Here is an 18,722-nt window from a genome sequence, read left to right as displayed (position 1 = left end):
GAATCCTTTGCCAGCAGCATGATTTATGGCACTGCTAATGATTCTTCTCCACAAAGTTTCTTTAAAAGGTTACTCGAAACCGTCTGCTTTCTGCTGAACAACTTCCACAGCCTGTTCAGCTTCAATTTTCCTTTGCAGTTCACCTTTCTCAGGGCCACATTCCATCAGAATATTGCCCAGCTCGAGTCCCTGAGCCCGAGTTTGCTGAGTGTGCATTACACCCCTGTTCTGTGGCAGCTCCTCAATCCCTGGATTATGCTTTTTACAACACATTTACTGAGCTCCTGCTTCCTCCTCACAGGCTACTACGACTGTGTGAAGAACATGCTTCGTGGGACAGGTGCCCAGCCCGTGCCCTCCATCCCAGAAGTCAGACAGCTCGTGGCACTCTATGGAATATTGCCCTTGGGTAAGAGCACACCAGAGGGCAAAACACGCTGGGGCTTTGCTTCCTGTCAGAAAGGTGCATTTTACTGCCTCTGACAGGGCTTGATTAGTCATAATCTGAAGCATTTTGCAGTCTAATTGTTCTTCAATGAAGCCTTCAGAGCGAAGGCTGGATCATTTTAGCAGTGCAGAAAGGCAGGGATCGCCTCCCCAGCCCATCTCTGTTTGCATGGCAACAGTTGGTGAATGGCAGCACATAAAGGGAAACCACTTGGGAAAGATAATAGCTAAAACAAGCTCCAGTGATCAAAATTAATCAAGTTAAGGGAAGGGCTAAGGTTGCAATTTACCTTTTACAAGCTGGCTAATGTTACTCAGTGCTGCACAAGGCAATCGTTGGAGGAATTAGTCTGGATACATTCTGTACATCGCAGAGAACACTTGTAAATGCCCTTGCAGTTTTAATGCCAGGCTTAGCCAATATCTAGAAAGGCTGTGCTGGGTCAGGTTGTTTGCTTTTAATGTAAAATCTATCCTCTATTTCACTTGGGAATGGCATTCTGCCAAACTCCAGTGATTGCAAGAAGTGCCTGTCTTGGGGGCCTTCTCAAAACCTTATTTATGTCCCTTTCCACTCCTGATTGGATTTTCCAGCCTCAATGCTTCACTTACATCCTTCTCCATTCCTGAGTGGATCCCAGGGAGATTTTAACTAGGCATGTCCTCCCCCAGGCTATGTCAGTGTCTGCTCATCCCCTTTAGAGGGCAAAATGGCCAACATCTGCCTGCCTCCCACCCTGGAAAACAGAGCAAAGCTGACACAGAACTTCTCTTCCCTCCTTCCAAAGGCAGTGCTCAGGTTATTCTCTCTTCAGCCTGGATGGGGCTTTTCCCACCTGGAACACCCTCAGCTGGTTTGGGGTAAGCCCTCAGGAGCTGGCTGAAGGTCTGACTGCAGTCAGCTGAGAGAGCTTAGCAGTTACCCCTGTCTGCACCATGTATTTCACATATCCCCAGACTCCTCCAAAGCTGTGTTTTGACACCATCTAATCTAGGGAAATCAAGCCCGGAGACACCCCTTAATCAAGAGAACCCATAAATTTTCCACCATTTATATAATTGGCAAAAATCCTAGGGAGAGGAGACCCTGGACTAGTTAAACAAACAAAAGGTATTTCCAAGAGCAGTTTGAAAAATGCCTTTGAGTAACAAAAGATATTACATGAGCCAAAAAAAAAAGGTACAGGAATGGTTTCACCTATGGGGTGATATGTTACAGATGACATTTCACTTAATTGGTCTCCAAACTAGTTCATCATGAGATAATTGTGTATCACAGAAGTGGAAGTTTTTCTCAAAATAGCCACCTGATGGCAAGGAAAGCCTCAGCTTTAATGGCATTAAGAAAATTATAAGCAGCTGAAAGGAGAAAGAATAGTAGAAGCTATACTTCATCTTTAACACAGAGGAGTCTGCTGCTCCCCTCCTAATAAATCTTTGTGCAATAGTAATGGATTGCTATGGAATGACCAAATATTAATAAAGCCTGGGTGGCTGACAACTTCCTACACCCTGCACTGTGCTGGAATAATGGCATTTGTCTCTGTGCTCATTTATTTGGGATGTTAAACCATTAGGACACAGATAACCACCCTGATTGGATTTGTTTTAAATAGCAGCCATCCCCATTAACCCAGAGGGCTTCTCCAGGCTAAGGCAAAGGCTCCCTCTGCAGTTTTGGGGCCAGCTTCATTCCCCCAGTCTGAGAGACCTCCAGGTGTAGTGGATGCTCACACAGGTTTTCAAACATATAAGCACCACCACTATTGACACAGTACATCTTTAGGCATTGAGGCATAAGTGAGATGGACTCCCATAGGCATGGATAAAACATCTGACATTTCCTGCTACTTCCACCTCTGGAGGTTCACCTGTCCCCAGTTCATGTGGTGACAGCTGCAGGGAAGTTCCATCCCCATCAACCTAAATCTGTCTGTGCTTGTGTGTTCCCAGTGTGAGGCTTTTCCAGGTGATGGATCATATTTGTCAGAGCCAAGGATGAATTTACCTGGAGCAGCCACGGAGACAGAGTGTGGGAATGCTGAGCAGTCACTGCTGCAGGCACAGCAAGGAGAGCACAGCGACCCTGGCACTCATATTTGCTCTAGTCTCAAAATCATTCTTTGAGCTCACATCTGTTTGAAACTGAAGTCTTCCCACCAGAAGGTACAAATAAGGGTGGATGAGTCTGAGATGTAAAATCTCAGCTCTCAGCTCTGGTTATACAGAATTGAACTCAAGAGCACTCATGCCATAGTAAGGAAACAATTAATTCACGTTATCAATTATTTATGGTGAATAAAAAAGGAGGAATCATTCCATTACCTTTATGGCAGATTTAAATGAAAGCAATAATAATGCCTTATGACTTTTTACAGGTTCCCAAATCGTCCATGAGAATGCTCCTTTGGTGAAATCCCTGTTGCTGGCAGGACCTGCTGGTGTTGGAAAGAAAATGTTGGTCCATGCCATCTGCACAGAAGCAGGAGCCAACCTCTTCAGCATCACTCCTTCCAACATTGCTGGGAAGTATCCAGGCAGGGATGCCCTGATAATGATGCTTCACATGATTCTCAAGGTGTGGTGTCTTGGGGAATTCTCCACAAAGGTGGTCCAGTTTTTTTGGGGGGGGAAAAACAAGGAATTGTAGTTTCTCCATAACAAGGAACATCCACACCTTGGGCAAAGCTGCTCAACCCAATTTGGAATTCCTTCTCTGCCTTCAAGTGTTTAGAACATCAGGAGAAATTTCTCCATGGAAAGGGCTGCCCAGGGAGGTGTGGGTCCTCATCCCTGGGGGTGTGCATGGAACAACTGGATGTGGCACTCGGTGCTCTGGGCTGGTTGAAAGGTCAAAGTCAAAGGCTGGACTTGATCTTAGAGGTCTTTTCCAACCAAAATGATTCTGTCATTCTGTGAAACCACTTGTTGACAGCCAGTGTGTGCAGTTCTGCAGAGGATTTAATGCCCCTGGAGAAATCATTGGGGCAGCCATATTTTTCACATTAAGATTTATGGGAGCTTTGTGTTACCTTGAATATGAAAAGCAGCACAGATAAAGAAAATTCTGTTCTCTGTTTATGTGCACATCAGCCAGGAATGCTTGCCATGCAGCATTTAATCAAATGCTAGGCTGGGGGTGGTCAGAAATTTCCTCTCTGGGACTGTTGCTGGACAAGAGCTCTCTCCCCTATATTGCTCTCTGTTTACCTATCAAGCAAGCTCTTCAAAAGAAGGAATCCTGGTTCAGGATTACAGGAACAGAAATGTATGAGAAGTCTGGAAATTAAAGCAGGCATATGAACTGTGAAGAACATAGCCCAAACCCCCCTCAAAAAATTAAAAAAAAAATTAAAAATACACTATCCTGGAAAGATTCTAAGTCCTCAGCATTTCTGCTGTGGATAGGAGCTGGTAAAGATTTGCAGCCAAAAGAGAAGTAGGAAAAAGCCAAACATTATATTTTTCCAGTGCCAGTGGTCTACTAAAATTGGCTTTGCTGGGGATTTATCAGCTGTATTTTATGGAATCCAGTCTCAGAGCAGGTTTTGTGACAGGTGCCTCCATTCCCAGAAAAGCCACATTTCACAGTCAGGAGCAAAGCAATACCAGCAATACCTGAGGAGCCTGGTGCTGAGGGAAGGGTGGCAGTGCTGTGATCACACACACACCTTTGATGCTGTGGCTCTGACACTGGGCCTGGCACTCCCTGACACCATTTAGAGCCATTATGCTGAGCTAACACTCCCTCTTCTCTGCACATTTCACCTTTCTCCACTTCATTTCTCTGCCCTCATCAGTGGCAGAGCTCAGGTCTGGCTGCAGCACAGCACACACTGTCCTTGCCCTCACAGAGTCCCTGCTAGAGCACAAGGGAAATGAGGGAAGGCTTTTTACTCCTGGACAAGGTTCCAGCTGAAGATAGCAAGGGGTTTTTTTTTATATACTTGCACATAAATAATATGACCAATAAGAAGAGCATGCACAAAATGTGAATTTATACACATTAATAAGCATATACACACACATCACATATATGTGCACCTGCAGGTACATACAAACCCTCACATTTACCCACATTAATTAAAAACAACTGGAAACACTCTCCAACCCCTTCCTCAAAATCATGGGGAGCAGTCCAAGCTTATTTCTCTCTACTCAAGCTCTTGCAAAAGACAGTGACATTTCAGTGAACCACCCCCATGAGTTACTGGGATAGAGCTGCTCACAGTCACATGGAAATCAGGGCTGTCCAAACCTGGCTTATCAAAAGGTGACATGTTCCAATTGCAGCAGCAGCACTGCTTCAAACTGCTGCTTTAACAGCAGAGCCAATGGCACAGCACAGGGCTTCTCTTCCCTGGATGTTACAACAGCATGTAGGGACAAGGAGGAATGGCTTCAAACTGACAATAAGTTTAGATGGGATATTAGGAAAAAACTCCTCCCTGGGAGAGTGGGCAGGCCCTGGCACAGGGTGCCCAGAGAAGCTGTGGCTGCCGCTGGATCCCTGAAGAGTCCCAGGCCAGCCTGGACATGGAGCTTGGAGCAACCTGGGATAGTGGGAGGTGTCCCTGCCCATGGCAGGTGGTAGAATGGGATGGGCTGTAAGGTCCCTTCCAACCCAAGCCAGGCTATGGCTCTATGACACAACCCTGGACTGTCCTAGCATCATTCAAATCCACTTTGTTCAATTTTCATTCCCAGTTCCTTTGGTTGTTTCACCTCTCCCATCACTTTCTGTCCCCATGGCTGAGTCACCAGGACATCCCCATCTGCTGAGGACTTCAGCTCAGATCCTGCAGGTTCTCAGAGCCAGGCTGGAAACAATCCTGCACCCACACAGGCTCTCACCTCTGCAGTGAAAATCCACCTCTTTATTAATAAACACCAAATGTGCGTCATTTCCCCTCTCCCTGGTCAAGTCCACGCAGCACTAACTCAGCCAAATACCTGCCTGGACCAGCAAGAATATAGCAAACACCTTAAAATAATTAATTATTCCTTGTTCTTGGGCATTTATGAGATCACAACTGGACACTGTGAACCACAGGCCTTGAGAAGCAGGTCCAGAGGAGAGCAGTGGAGATAAGGGGGCTGGAGTGGAGACACATCTGGATAAATCCAGTTGTTTCAGGCTAAAATAAAGCTGGAGTGAGAGGGAATTTAGCTGCTGTTTTCAGGGGCTCCATGGGATAACGCAGAGAACAGATCAGACTTTGCCCAGAGGTGCACAGAGACGGGACAGAAAGAAATGGGCACGAGCAGCAACAAGGAAAATTGGTCATGTATTAAGGAGAAAGTTTTACAAGGAGTCAAAGGACAAGGAATCTCCCATACCCTGATTTGTAGGAGCTGAAGAAAACACAGGGGTAACACACATTCAAAACAAATTCCTTGACAATAGAAAGCTGAACAGTGGTAACTGCCCTCCCCAAAAAGTTCATTTTTCACCATGGTACAAAGATCTGGTTATTTGGATTACTGTAACACTACACTGGACAGACAAACCATGGAAGTAGTTGGTACCTTGCAGCTAACATTCCATATTTAATATTCCCAGCTCTCAGTCTTACCTGACCCATCACAGTACCCCTCAGCAGAGGGCCCTGTGGGCAGAGATCACTGAAAATACCCCAAATCTCCATAATCAGACCCTTCTGGGCAGGTTTTTTGGAAACAGTAACTGTTGTCAAGCCAGCTTTGTGCTCCAGCTTCCCAGAAGTGCCTTTATGGAAAGTTAGTCAAGCAAAACACAGACCTTCCACTGCAAGTTGTGAGTGAATGACAGGAAACATGACAGCTCTTTTCCTCTTATCTTCTGATCCACACAACCACTGTGAAACACCAGGATTTGGTAAATAAGGATTAATGGTGCTCTGTGATAAAGGTGAAGTCACCTCACACTTCTGATTACCTATCCTATGTGCAAACAAAAGAGTTTCTGTAATGAAAGGAAACTCTGGAGAGCATAAAATGTCCATTAGGAAACTTTCCTTCCATAACTGAAGTGTTGGCTGCTGGCAGTTGGGAGACGCCCTAAACAAGTGAATAGGATTGGGGAAAAAATGAAACTTTAATTTGTTTCAGATGCAAAAGCCAAATTCTTTCTTTCTCTCCCTCCCCTTTTCAGGGAGGAGACTTGCAGGAGACACAGCAGCCCTGATCCAAGAGAGGCTTGAGTGTTAGTCCAGGCAGGCATTTTAATGTCATTCAGAGGAAATGACTTCTCATTCCAGAGCAGGAAAACACCAACATTTCAATCTGCCTATTCAGAGGAGATGTAAGGGAGACTGATATTGAATAGGAAAACTATTGAAAGAGGCTGCAAACACCAAGCCTGTGCACTTGTGTTCTTCATAAAGCCACGAAAAATCCTGCCAGGTCAGCTCTGCTTCAGAGAGAAAAGGGGAGGATCTGTCTCCAGTAGAGAAGCACTTCCCAGAAATCCACCCTCCAAAACAAAACTCACCCTTCAAGCATGAACCAGAACACACTGGAATATTTCAATTAAGCCAAATTTCCCAGCCTGAGCTGCCAGCTTGTGCCAAGCAGTTGTTTGGCTCTCCTACATCCCCATAAAATACAGGAACTATGCAAGGAAGGGCAGTGAAGGATGCATGGGGGAAAAATCAGATCCAGAAAGAGCCAAGGAGAGAGGGGAGAATGTCCAACTCAGTGACACAGAAGTGGAGGTAGTTCATGAGGTTTAGCTGCAGGGCAATAAAAATGAGGAGCACAAGGCAGCCAGGGCATTAATCACTGGCATCCCCTCTGCAGGGTCACAGCACCACACAGAGAGCACATTGAGCCTCAAGGAAACCTTCTTAGTGCAGCACTGACCAGGCTAAAAGGTGGGCAGAGGGTGGCCAGGAGGAAATGCCAGCAGGGAAGCTGTGTGTGAGTGTGTCAGCAGCTCAGTGTGGGCTGTGCAGGGGCACAGAAATATTGTCCAGAAATGTTTCAACACCATCAGCGCTGGGGGACTCTTATCAGGCTCTTTGGGTCTGCTCTGTAGCAAGTCAGAGGTGACTCTACAAGAGTTACACCCCAAAAAAGGGATGGGATGGAGTTTATTTAGATTAAATGATGCAACCCCAGCATTTAGAGGCAACAGAATTTTGAAGTCTGCCATTAATTTAATTTTTTCGCACTGATTCATGTTCATTTGTTCATAACCACTGCTGTATTGTCCCTTCAGCCAGACCATTTTTCTGGCAGGTTGAAGAGCTTGCCCTGGTACACTGACAGAATTCTCTGTGTGTTTGGCATTTCCATGCCACACAAGACTCTCCCACTCCAGCTAAAATTTGGAAAGTGTACAGTGAGTCTTTCTTCCAGCATCCAAAACAATTCTGCTCTTGGTGCAGCTCAGCCTGCTGGAATTCTTAGAACCTTGAAGTGTTAAGTATCAGCAGTGCTCAAATATGCAGTTATTTCTGAGAGAAAGCAGCTTGAACTTGTGCTACCCTAAGGTGAAAAATTAAATTTATCTGTTGCAAGTCATTTTCTGCCTCACAAACCAGAATACAGTGGCATCATCACTGCAGCAGGGGAATATTTAGCTGGTGATGGTCTCACTGATAAGGTCTAATCACAGGATTCAGTGCAGCATTTCTGGGTGTATAAACTACAGAGCACTAAGCAGTTTTCAGCAATAATTTGAGCTTCCAAAAATTCTTGGGCCTTTTAACAAAAAAATTCCATCAAATCCTTCAAGTTTGGAGGAGCCTTGTGCAACATGTGCTGGGCAAGAATCAAATTTCAGCATTTTCAAGTGTAACAATTTAACTGTTAAACTCTGGCTTCGGGTTTGAAAAGCTGAACCCAAGGCTCTCAAAAGTGCTGTTTGATCTTTGATGGCTGTTGACAGCAGGATGAGAGGGATTTTTTTTTTCCCCATAATGATTTTCCCAAAGAGCAAATCTCAGTGTGGTATTAGAAGGGTTAAGGGGCCATCTGCTGGCAGCTCCAACAAATTGTGGAATTGCAGCAAAGCTAATAAAATTTCAATTACAAATTAATTATGTACAGTGCATTTAATTATCCATGGATTCAAACTGTCCATGGATAATTCAAATGGAGCACTTTCACACAGGGGGATATACAGGCAGCTACAGATCTGCCAACAATTTAAATGAGATGCCAATGGATTCTGAGTGCTGATCTGGATTTACAAGATGAAACAGCCAGGCCCAAACACAGTGTGTTGAATTGGGTTATATTAATGTCTGTTAACACCTGGAAAATCATGGAATGGTTTGGGTTGGAAGGGATCTTAAAGCTCATCCAGTCCCACCCCCTGCCATGGGCAGAGACACCTTCCACTATCCCAGGGTGCTCCAAGCCCTGCCCAACACTTGGACACTTCAAGGGATGGAATATCCACAACTTTTCTGGGCAATAAATACATGCAGGCTATTTTCTCCATTTAGCTCTTTGCCTTAAGACAGAAAAACCAGGGAATTCTCTCTCTAAGAGCCAAAACTGAGGTTGTTCATTAGATTTCCACTTAAGAGGGGAAATAAAGGGGGCAAAGAAGATGGAAGGTGTGACAACAGTGAGTGTTCTCCTGTAAAAGTTAGAATGAAGGTATAATCTGATTTCAGCCTCCTGCCTGTGTTTGAGGGGGGCTGCTCACCCCAGAAACCATCTCCAAGCCAAAGGAAGAATATCTGCACCTCCCAGCCTGTGGTGACCCCACCAAAAGGACAAAGACACAAGCAGTGTTCAGCCTTTGCCAACAGCTTCTGTAGCCTCTGTAACCTTCCCCCTACCCTTATTTTCCTGCCACATCCACTGCAGCATCAGGCACAGATACTGAACTGGCTCCCCAAGAGATGTGGTATCTTTTCTGTTATGTTGTTTTTATTTTTTTTACTCTTCACTACTGACACTAAATATTTGTGCTTCTGCTATCCAACAAAGGAAAAAGCTCAGGAAGGACATTGACCTGTTGGAGTGAGTCCAGAAGAGGCCACCAATCTGATTAGAGGGATGGAACACCTCTCCTACAAGGAAAGGCTGAGACAACTGGGATTGTTCAGCCTAGAAAAGAGAAGGGTCACCTTAGAGCCCCTTCCAGTTCCTGAAAGGGCTACAAGGAAAATGGAGAGAGGCTATTTACAAGGACCTGCAGGAACAGGACAAGGGGGAATGGCTTTAAACTGACTGAGAATAGGTTTAGATGGGATATTGGGAAGGAATTGTTCCCTGTGAGGGTGGCAGGCCCTGGCACAGGGTGCCCAGAGAAGCTATGGCTGCCCCTGGATCCCTGGGAGTGTCCAAGGCCAGGCTGGACAGGGCTTGGAACAGCCTGGGACAGTGGAAGGTGTCCCTGCCTGTGGCATGGGTGGAATGGGATGAGCTTTAAAGTCCCTCCAGCCCAAACCATTCCAGGATTCTACAATCCAGCTGTTCAGGACTTGGAGGTATCACTTGCCATGTTCTAGGACTAACCAGCTGCCATCCATAAAAGTGTCACACACTGAAGTGGCACTGCTTCCACTTCACCCCATCAGCAGCACAGCAAACAAACTGAGCAGCCCTCAGGACATTTCCTGTCCTCTTGCCCATCCCCAGCCCATTCCTCCTGCACTGACACACTCACCCTTTGAAACACAGCCACAAAAATCAGCCGCGGTGCTGTGAGCAACGATGCTCACAACTCAATTCTTCCTGCCTGGCTGTCAATCAGACAGGAGCTTATGATGTACACAGCCTGTGGATTTTGTAAGCTGCCTTACTGGAAGCAGCAGTTTCAACTAGGGGGAATTAAAGTTTAAAAAAAAAAAAAAAAAAGACAGGATAGAAAGATACTGTGCCCCTCTCTCTCTCATTACCGCTGACTCCTCGAGCCATCACTTTTGTTGCTGAGCAAACTCAGAGCCACTGGAAAGTGATTAAAATTTGGCAGCCAAATGTCTAAACCTCTGGAATGGCTCAACCTCTGGCGTTTCTATAGCAATGGGGAAGAGTGCAGGATGTGGAAAAAGCCTGTAGCATTGCTGCCATCCTGCTGTGAACCAGAGGTATCGTGCCTCCGACCTTGGAGCAGGAAAATCCAGTTTTGGACAATGCCCTCCCTCCTTCCAATTTAATTCTTGGGCTCACTGCAAATTAAATGTTGGAGTTTCAACCAGAAGACTGGCATACTGGTTTTTTTAATGATTAGTGCCCCCCCTCTCATGCAACAGCCATGCCTTGCCTGTCTCCCCATCCAGAAAACCAGGGTGGGATCCCAGCCTCAGCCTAAAGCTGCTCTTGGACTATGATTTTCCCTTGGACACCAAATCCAGGTTACTTTTGCAGGAACACAACTGAATCTGTGCTGAGACATTAAAGATAAGCATAGCAGACAAAATGATCCAGTTTGGGGTGGGCTCTTGATGCTCAATTCCTAACTGGGAAGAGTTGGATTTGTCAAGGTTGCTATAGCAGTGCTATCCATGACTGCTGAACATTCCTGGGGATAAAAAATAAGCCAGGCTAATTGAGCTGCTGAAATCTGGATTCAAAAGCACAGTGACAGGCTCCCAGGTATGAAATTGCAGCTGTTTTAATCAACTCCTTGCCTTTTCTCGCCCATTCTCTCCTAGGTGGGCAAGGAACTGCAGCCTTCAGTCGTGTGGATTGGAGACACAGAGAGAATGTTTGCCAAAGGGGCATCAAAGGGAGAGGATGAGGTGAATTCTTCTTTATTTCAGTGCAGATAATTCCTCCTGTTGCACTACAGCCCACACAAAGGAACAAGTGTATTCCTTAGCTTAGCACATACCACTATGACCAGACCTGCCAAAGCTTGCTTGATAATAGCTTGTCTCACTACCTTTTTCCCTTTTTTTTAGCTTTTAAGAGAGTCTTGTGACTTCTTAAGAGCCCCCAAGAGGTCACATTTCTCTCTTCCACCTATCCTTGCTTTATTTAAAAATAGTCCAGTCACTGCTCATCAGTGCACTGGAAAGTAAAAGGGAATAATGGAGAATTTCAAAATATGAGGCAAGAAGCTAAAAGTTGAGATGAGCTTAAATTGTTCAGCTCTATTAATTTGAGAAATTGGATGGAGCCAAAGTGAACAATAAAGTAACAAGGATAAATTTCCACTGGAAAAGCAAAGAAGCTGTGTTAAATAGTTACAATTACAGATTATTTTCTTTGGGCTCCCAGGAGTCCTAATGCCACTGCTTCCATTCCTTCCTCTCCTGTGTGACTTCCCCATTGGAAAGAAAATTAAAATACTACCCCATAGTCACAGCAACACAATCACAACAGGCAGCAATTTGCCCCAGTTCCTGTTGCCTGCAAAATATTTTGGTTTTAGAGCTTTATGTGAAAAATTAAACCTTTTTTCTTAGAGTGTCTATGGGTGGTCACAAACCTGTATTTTGGAAAGGCAACACAAGGCAACCCAGCCTTGGCTGGGGCTGTTCCTTGTGCCAGGGCTGGGTGTGCAGTAATTGATGTCTTTAGTGGTCCCCACAGCAAGAGGGAACCTTTCTCTTGGCTTCAAACCCCGACAGAAAATGCAGATGGGGATTACAATTAAGATTAAGGGCCAAAAATGGCCTGGATTACTCATGATCCTTGCTTGCTTAGCCATTGGTGTGGAAAATTTTCTTGTTCTGCCACTTCAGAGTCCAGAGCACCACCTCTGCCCCTTCTACCCATCCCAAGACTTTCCCTTGGTGGGAGTCAATGGGCTCCAGGCTTGGAATCCCACACATCCCAAATTGTTCACAGCACATCCAGCATTTAGAGGACTGAGCATGAACCTGGAGGGACAGGCAGAGCTCAGGGGCAGTCTGGGGAACCTCCCTTAGGAGTGCTGGAATTTTGGAGAATCCTGCAATGGTTTGGGTTGAAAGGGGCCTTAAAGGTCATCTTGTCCTACCTCCTGCCATGGGCAGGGACATCTTCCACTGGACCAGGCTGCTCCAAGCCCCATCCTAAAAGATGAGCTAAGCTCAGCCATCAGAAGCCAAAGCAGGTATCAGTCACTGGGCTCATCCCAGGGTGACATTTCTGCCACCAGGACTGAGGGACAGTTCATCCAGGAGCAGAACTAGGAGCTGCCTGTGTCACCCTGGTCAGCAGCAGCCCCATGCCCCAAAGGGGACCCTCAGCCCTGGGGCTAAGACATGCTCAGCTCATTATGTTGACTCAGCAATTGGCACACTTGGAAAAATGCACAGCACGACTATGAGAAGAAAAGAAATTATACACCAGATGTCCTGTGTTAAGACAAGCTTATTTAGGGGGAAAAAAGTCCTACTCTACCCCAAAACTTGTGGGAAAGCTTATTGATTAGCAGTAATGACACCACAACAATCTGATTAGGCTTCTCCAGCCAGTATTCACTTGAACATTATCAAATGCAACCTTCCAATAAAAGGTTTTACTCAATACTTATCTGTTCTGTAAGTAGTAGTTAAAGATGTGTTACAAAGTCAAGCAGTAAATTATTGCAAGAAATGAAGCCTGAGCTACCAGAACCTTTGTTCTCAGAGCCTCAGCAAGTTAGAAAACACAGCAAAAAATATGGATTGTATTTTTCACACTTAGAAGTCAGAAAATCATAACCTGCAAGAGCTGGGAGGATTCCAAATTTCTGCAATTTGCTACCTGTCAAGGTTCATCAGGTGTGCAGGTCCCTGCAATATTTCTCCTTGAGCTGGAAATAAGGATTTCCTTCTTTTAAGTAGTTGCTTCCTTCCTGCCTTTGAATAACTAGAGCAGTAAATTCACTGGTGAAAGGCACTGGCACAAACCCACAAAAACAGAAGCAGAAATCAAGTGCTTACCTGAATTTGAGGAGGCAGAATCTTCCTACTTGTGTTGATATCTCAGCTGCTCATACCAAATACAGCCAGACTGCTGGATCCCAGAAACCTGGGATTTTAATGCGGTGGATTTGGTTCTGCAGAAGAGCTATTTAAAAAAATTTAAAACATACAACATTTTATTTAAGCGCATTTGAGACGTAGCCTGTGCCCTTTTGGAAAAACAAAAAAGGGGGGAGGCACAGACTTAGCCTTAAATATGCTTGAATAAAACATTGTACGTTTTAAATTTTTTAAATAGCTCTTCTGCAGAACCAAATCCACCAAACTTTGAAATCCCAGGTTTCTGGGATCCAACATCAGACCACTAAAAAACCCCAAAATCCTGTTGCAGGCAGCAGGTACAGCTCCAGCTCATTAACTGTGAGCTGTCAGCATCCTTAACAACTCTTCCTTTCTCATGCTTTAGGTGAACTTCAAGCGCCTGGCAAAGCTCCTGCCCCAGTTCCTGAGGGCTGTGAAACCCAAGGACAGGGTGCTGCTCGTGGGGACCACCAGGAGGCCCTTTGTTGCCAACCTGGGACCCTTCTGCAAAGTTTACCAGAAAATCATTCTCATTCCGAAGCCTGACTACCTCACAAGATTTGGCAAGTATTTCAAGTCCTCCTCGTGGTTAATCCTGCTGCTTACAATTCCTGCTCGTTGGCTAGTTATCCTCAGAACTGCCCTGCAGCTCAAGTCATGCCCCTGGTGCATCTCAAGTCCTGAAAATTTAGGTTAAATTACAGGCTACTCCAAAAGCTAAATAATAAAAGTGGAAGTTGGGAAAAGAGTTTAAAATGTTCTTCACCAGTAATTCACATTTTTGCATGAGTTTAGTGTGCACCAAGCTCAGCATGAGCTGTTTTCCCCCTGTATGAAGCACAAGATCCTATTTCAGCACACATTTTCTATTTTAAGCTTGCTTTTTTTTTTTTCTTTTTTTTTTTTAAACACAAGGATTCTGAATTTCTGATTCCAGTTGGCAGTTCTGAAATTCCAATCTCCATAGTCTAAACACAACTTCTCAGCCTCTCCAAAACCAAACCATGTCAGGAGGATTAAATTTTCTCTCTCACAAATCCCACTTTTTGTGCTTAGAGATCATTAGACAAATTGTACAGGCATCCCTGATTTTGCATGTCTGATCTATCAAATGCTTACAGTGACAGACAGGCCTCCCAAATTCTGACAAATTCATTGAATTTTCCATGTGCTGAGACTCAAAGCTTGTAAGGAAAACAGGGGGTTTTTTTCTAGCCATGTCAATTGGTCGAATAAAACAAACTTCCAGTGTTTTGAGATGTTAAGCACTCTGAAGTCTGCAGTAAACAGCAATAAAAGAAAACACATTTGGCTCGGGGACCTTGCCACACTTTGCTCTGTCCACGGTGTCACCTTGTTACAAAACTCTTACGAACACATTGTGCAGTGCAGTTTCATCCTGCATCCCTCAGAGGCAGCCAAAGTACCCAGGTGATGCACATTTGGGCAAGCCCAAGACAGAGTTTTGGCTGCCTAGCACACTGTAAATCTCTCCCACATTCTCTAAGCTTCCTGGTGTGGATGAGAAATGGTCACCAAGCAAGGGAACATGTGTTTCATGTTAGATTGCAGCTCTGAGAAATTGCTGAGAGATAAGGGGACAACGTAGAGAACGTAGAGAAAGGAGGTGACAGCAGCTGAATTTAGCTGTGCTCACTTCTAGGGGTTGAACTGTCACATTCTGGGACTCTCACCACTAACTTGGAGTCCAATAAAATGGCTAGCTCAAGGGATTTCAACTACACACTTAAGAATGTCCAAAAAAAGTTAATTCATTGCATTTAAAGCAGAATGAACTTGTAGCTTTAATTCTTTGCTGCCCCATTTCACTCAGTGCCTGGCTTGTTCTTCAGCTCCAACCTTCCCTGAAGTTCTATGGAAATAGGATCTTCTCCTCCCAATCCTGTCAGTGTTCAGTGCCTGACACTCCATTTGAGAAGGAAAGAAACTTGTTTTGACAGAAAAATAATGACATAACAATACTTGTAAACCACAGTGCACAGCTACCTGTCTGCTGCAGCCCTCCCTCTGGTTACAGACCAGAGTATTCCAATCTGTGCTCAGTGGGAACAGTAAATATACAATGGAAATCATTAAACTGGAAGATTCACAACCCCACAGTGATTTCTTGCCATTAATCACCCAGCAAGGCAGTGCCTTGTGTTACACACCTGCACCAGGAGCTGCAGCACACAATATACAGCCATGCTTGCTCTTGTGTGCATCAATTCCTCTTTTATGAATTAGTGATTCAGCCAATATTTATTGAGCACAAACGGGATTCAAGTGGGAGACCACAATTTGCTGGAGAGAAAAATGCAGTGCAGAGCTGCCAATAGTTATAGGCTCGAGTCCATGGTATTGACATCACAGTCCAAGGAAGAGCAAGGCAGCAGCATCAATCTCCACCCAACATCTTCATGCTAAACCTGAGCATTCAAGCACAACCAGACTCGAAATGTCTCATTCAAGAAACTTTTTAACCTCTCATGTATAATCCTCCTAATCTTTTTCAAATAATTCCATATAATGCTTTAAAGAAAGCCTGAGGAAACATCAAAGTTCTCCTAAATTTCTCTGGAACCGATCCTTACTTAACATGAATCAAAAGATTGGCATTATTCCTGTTTTTTGGAAGCAAAATCTCAGCCACTTCACAGCCCCAAAGAAAACAGTCATGTCACAGAGGTTCACAGCTGAAAGACACAACCAAAGTCACCTTTCAAGTAACAAGCAAAACCCCATCACAGAAAATTTGCACCTTGCAATATATGCCACATAGCTGGAAGTCTTTGGGACATGGAGTCCCCCCAGCAGCCTCAGTTCAGCAGGAATAAGCTGTGATGAGAATCAGAGAAATGAAAACAGGCTGTTGGTACTTAACTCTGCACATCCAAATGGGAACACACTGGACAGGTTCTGTGTGTACACACAAGCAGTTCTCTCCATTTTTACACACATGCCCACCCCACTCTCTGTGCCCTTAATGACTTGCTGAAAAGTACTGAGTGGTGGCCAGAAGTTACCAGTAATAATTTTCAGGTCTGAAGGCCCCTATGCTGTAAATCTAAACATGAAGAAAAGCACACCAAAAAAATTTTTGAATCCTGGCTTTCCTGATTGATAGCCCTTATTTTCTTGTTTCAGTTTCAAAAGAAAAAATAATGAAGTATCTTTCTCCTGCTTTGCTTGAACTGCTGTCCTTACACTGTCTGTTTTCCATGTCCTGCCCAGCACTGTGGAAGCACTACATCCTGCTGGGTGGTGGGGCCCTCACCAAGCTGGTGAACCTGAACTGCCTGGCCCAGGTGTCGGATGGCTTCACCCAGGGCCACATCGTGGACGTGGTGCACACTGTGCTGACTGAGCTGAGGCTGCTGCAGATGGCCAGGAAGCCACTGAAGACTGCTGAGTTTGTCACTTCTCTGGCCAGACACGACCCAGTGTACAGAGAGGAAGAAGAAGCATTTCAGGTGACTTCTTTTCTCATTACCTACCATGTCCAGCTACTTGATGTAAGGACCTGCTCACTGTGCTGGTGGGGTGCAGCTCACTCTTTGAATGTTGATTTAGGGCTCAACAGCACCAAAACCTATCTCCCCCAATCTGGGAATGTGCCAAACCAGTCCTTATTTTGGCAGCACAGCTGGTAGAGTGCTTTGGTGAACCTGCTGCTGCTCATGTTGAGCACAGCAGCCTCCACATGCATGGATAATACACACAGGGGCCATTAACTCCATGCATTTGTCCTTTTCCTTCCAAAGCTGAGGTATTCAGCAAGCCTGGATATATCACCTTGAGAAGGCAAAACACCTGGCCATTCAATGTCCACACAAGGATCAAGATCTAAGCCCTTCTCTTCAATAATTTCAAACAAGAATTTCTTGAAAAGTCTTCATTTCAGGCTTTAAAATAAATTAGTTTCTGCCTCAGGCTCCATCCCTCTTCTCTTCCTGCCCACAGGGCTATAAAATCCTGAGGGCAAAACTGAGAGCATTTGAGGTGTATTTTATTCACAGGCACAGGGTGCACAAAAAGCTGTTGCTGCTCCCTGCAAGTGCCCAAGGCCAAGTTGGAAGGGGCTTGGAGCAGCCTGGGATAGTGGAAGGTGTCCCTGCCCATGGCAGGGGGCGGAAGTTTAAGGTCCCTCCCAACCCAAACCAGTCTGTGCTTCTGTGATTCTACACATGCCTCAAATATCCACAGATCTCCTTCAAACCTGATAAATGCTACAAAATCCTTGGCACAGGGCAGACAGCCCTGCTGTGCCCCCAGGAGCTGCAGGCAGCCCACACCAGGGGCACCAAATGAGGCAAGACCTCTGTACTGCTCCAGGAGACCCCAAAAGAGCTTTCTCCATCCCATACCCCCCATGATTTCTACTCCTTACAAACCCCCCACTTTTCCTGGCTGAAGGATTTCCTTGTCCTGCTCCTTGAATCCCCTAGCACCTCCCACCACAAATAGGATGCTGATTCTCACAGCTTTCTCCAAGGCTTCTTCCACTGCTGTCCTAATGATAGTGCATATTTCTCCATTTCCATTTAGAGCCATTTGGCTCACTCAGCACAGGCAGCATTTGTGATATTTGGCAAATTACTCTTTTTTTTCCTCATGCTTCCTCACTAAACCAATATCTCTCCTCAGGGAAAGGCTAATGGTTCAGTGTTACAGCAAAGGGAAAAAAAAATACTCCATCATTCCCAGCTCCAAGTAGTAATCCATTTGTACCCTGAAACATGAGAGCAAGTATTTAGTGTGAGTTTAACTTGAAAATATTATCCCAGTCACTCTAAAATGTGCCTGTTTTGTACAGCACAAAATGCCCAGGCAGCTCTTCATTTGGAACACAGCTCAAATGATCCTGTCCTCAGCATCCCATGGCAATCATCTCCTTCCATTAATTACAGCCCTTAAGAAAGTGTTTCCTTTTATCTGTTGGAATTTTGTTTCCCTTAAATGTCATGGAGCCTTGCAGCAGCACCTGTGATATGGCACAGGGGAAGAGGATTGTCCAAATAGCCTTGTGCATTAATTAACTCCAGTATCCCCATTTTTCCTCACACTGAAGCCCCTCTTCCCAAGCCTCTAACCATTGCCATTTCTGGACCTTTCCCCTTGTTTGCTTTGTCCCTTGTGGAAGTGGGGCAGCTAAAACACTGTGTTCAAAGTGAAGATTAGCCTTGTGATGAATCTGATTTTTCTTCCCCTGAAAGCATGAATCTCCCAGTCTGACATTTATATTCTGCCAGTGTTCCAAAATGAATATAAATAATGCAAAATTTGTGACAATGTGATTTCTGCCTTCCATTTACTCAAATTTCTGCCCCAATTACACATCCACATTTTTTTTAATTATAAATTAGTGCACCAGAGTGGTTGATACAAATCCTTACCCAGAAAAGATTTCTG

The 18,722-nt window shown here is 44.9% G+C and overlaps 1 protein-coding gene across 1 annotated transcript in view; it reads left to right on the top strand.

Annotated features, from left to right (window-relative positions):
* Nucleotides 1-18,722, top strand: part of IQCA1 (IQ motif containing with AAA domain 1) — a 97,630-nt gene that overhangs the window by 76,494 nt on the left and 2,414 nt on the right. Inside the window, exons 14-18 of the mRNA XM_033064885.1 lie at nt 302-409; nt 2,826-3,025; nt 11,046-11,132; nt 13,696-13,873; nt 16,545-16,783. Of these exons, the coding sequence (XP_032920776.1) occupies nt 302-409; nt 2,826-3,025; nt 11,046-11,132; nt 13,696-13,873; nt 16,545-16,783 (812 nt within the window). The remainder of the gene's footprint in view (nt 1-301; nt 410-2,825; nt 3,026-11,045; nt 11,133-13,695; nt 13,874-16,544; nt 16,784-18,722) is intronic.

This window comes from Catharus ustulatus, chromosome 7 (assembly GCF_009819885.2).
Source record: "Catharus ustulatus isolate bCatUst1 chromosome 7, bCatUst1.pri.v2, whole genome shotgun sequence".
NCBI classification, from domain to species: Eukaryota; Metazoa; Chordata; class Aves; order Passeriformes; family Turdidae; genus Catharus; species Catharus ustulatus.
The sequence above is the reverse complement of the archived record's forward strand: the minus strand, read 5'-3'. Positions and strand labels throughout refer to the sequence as shown.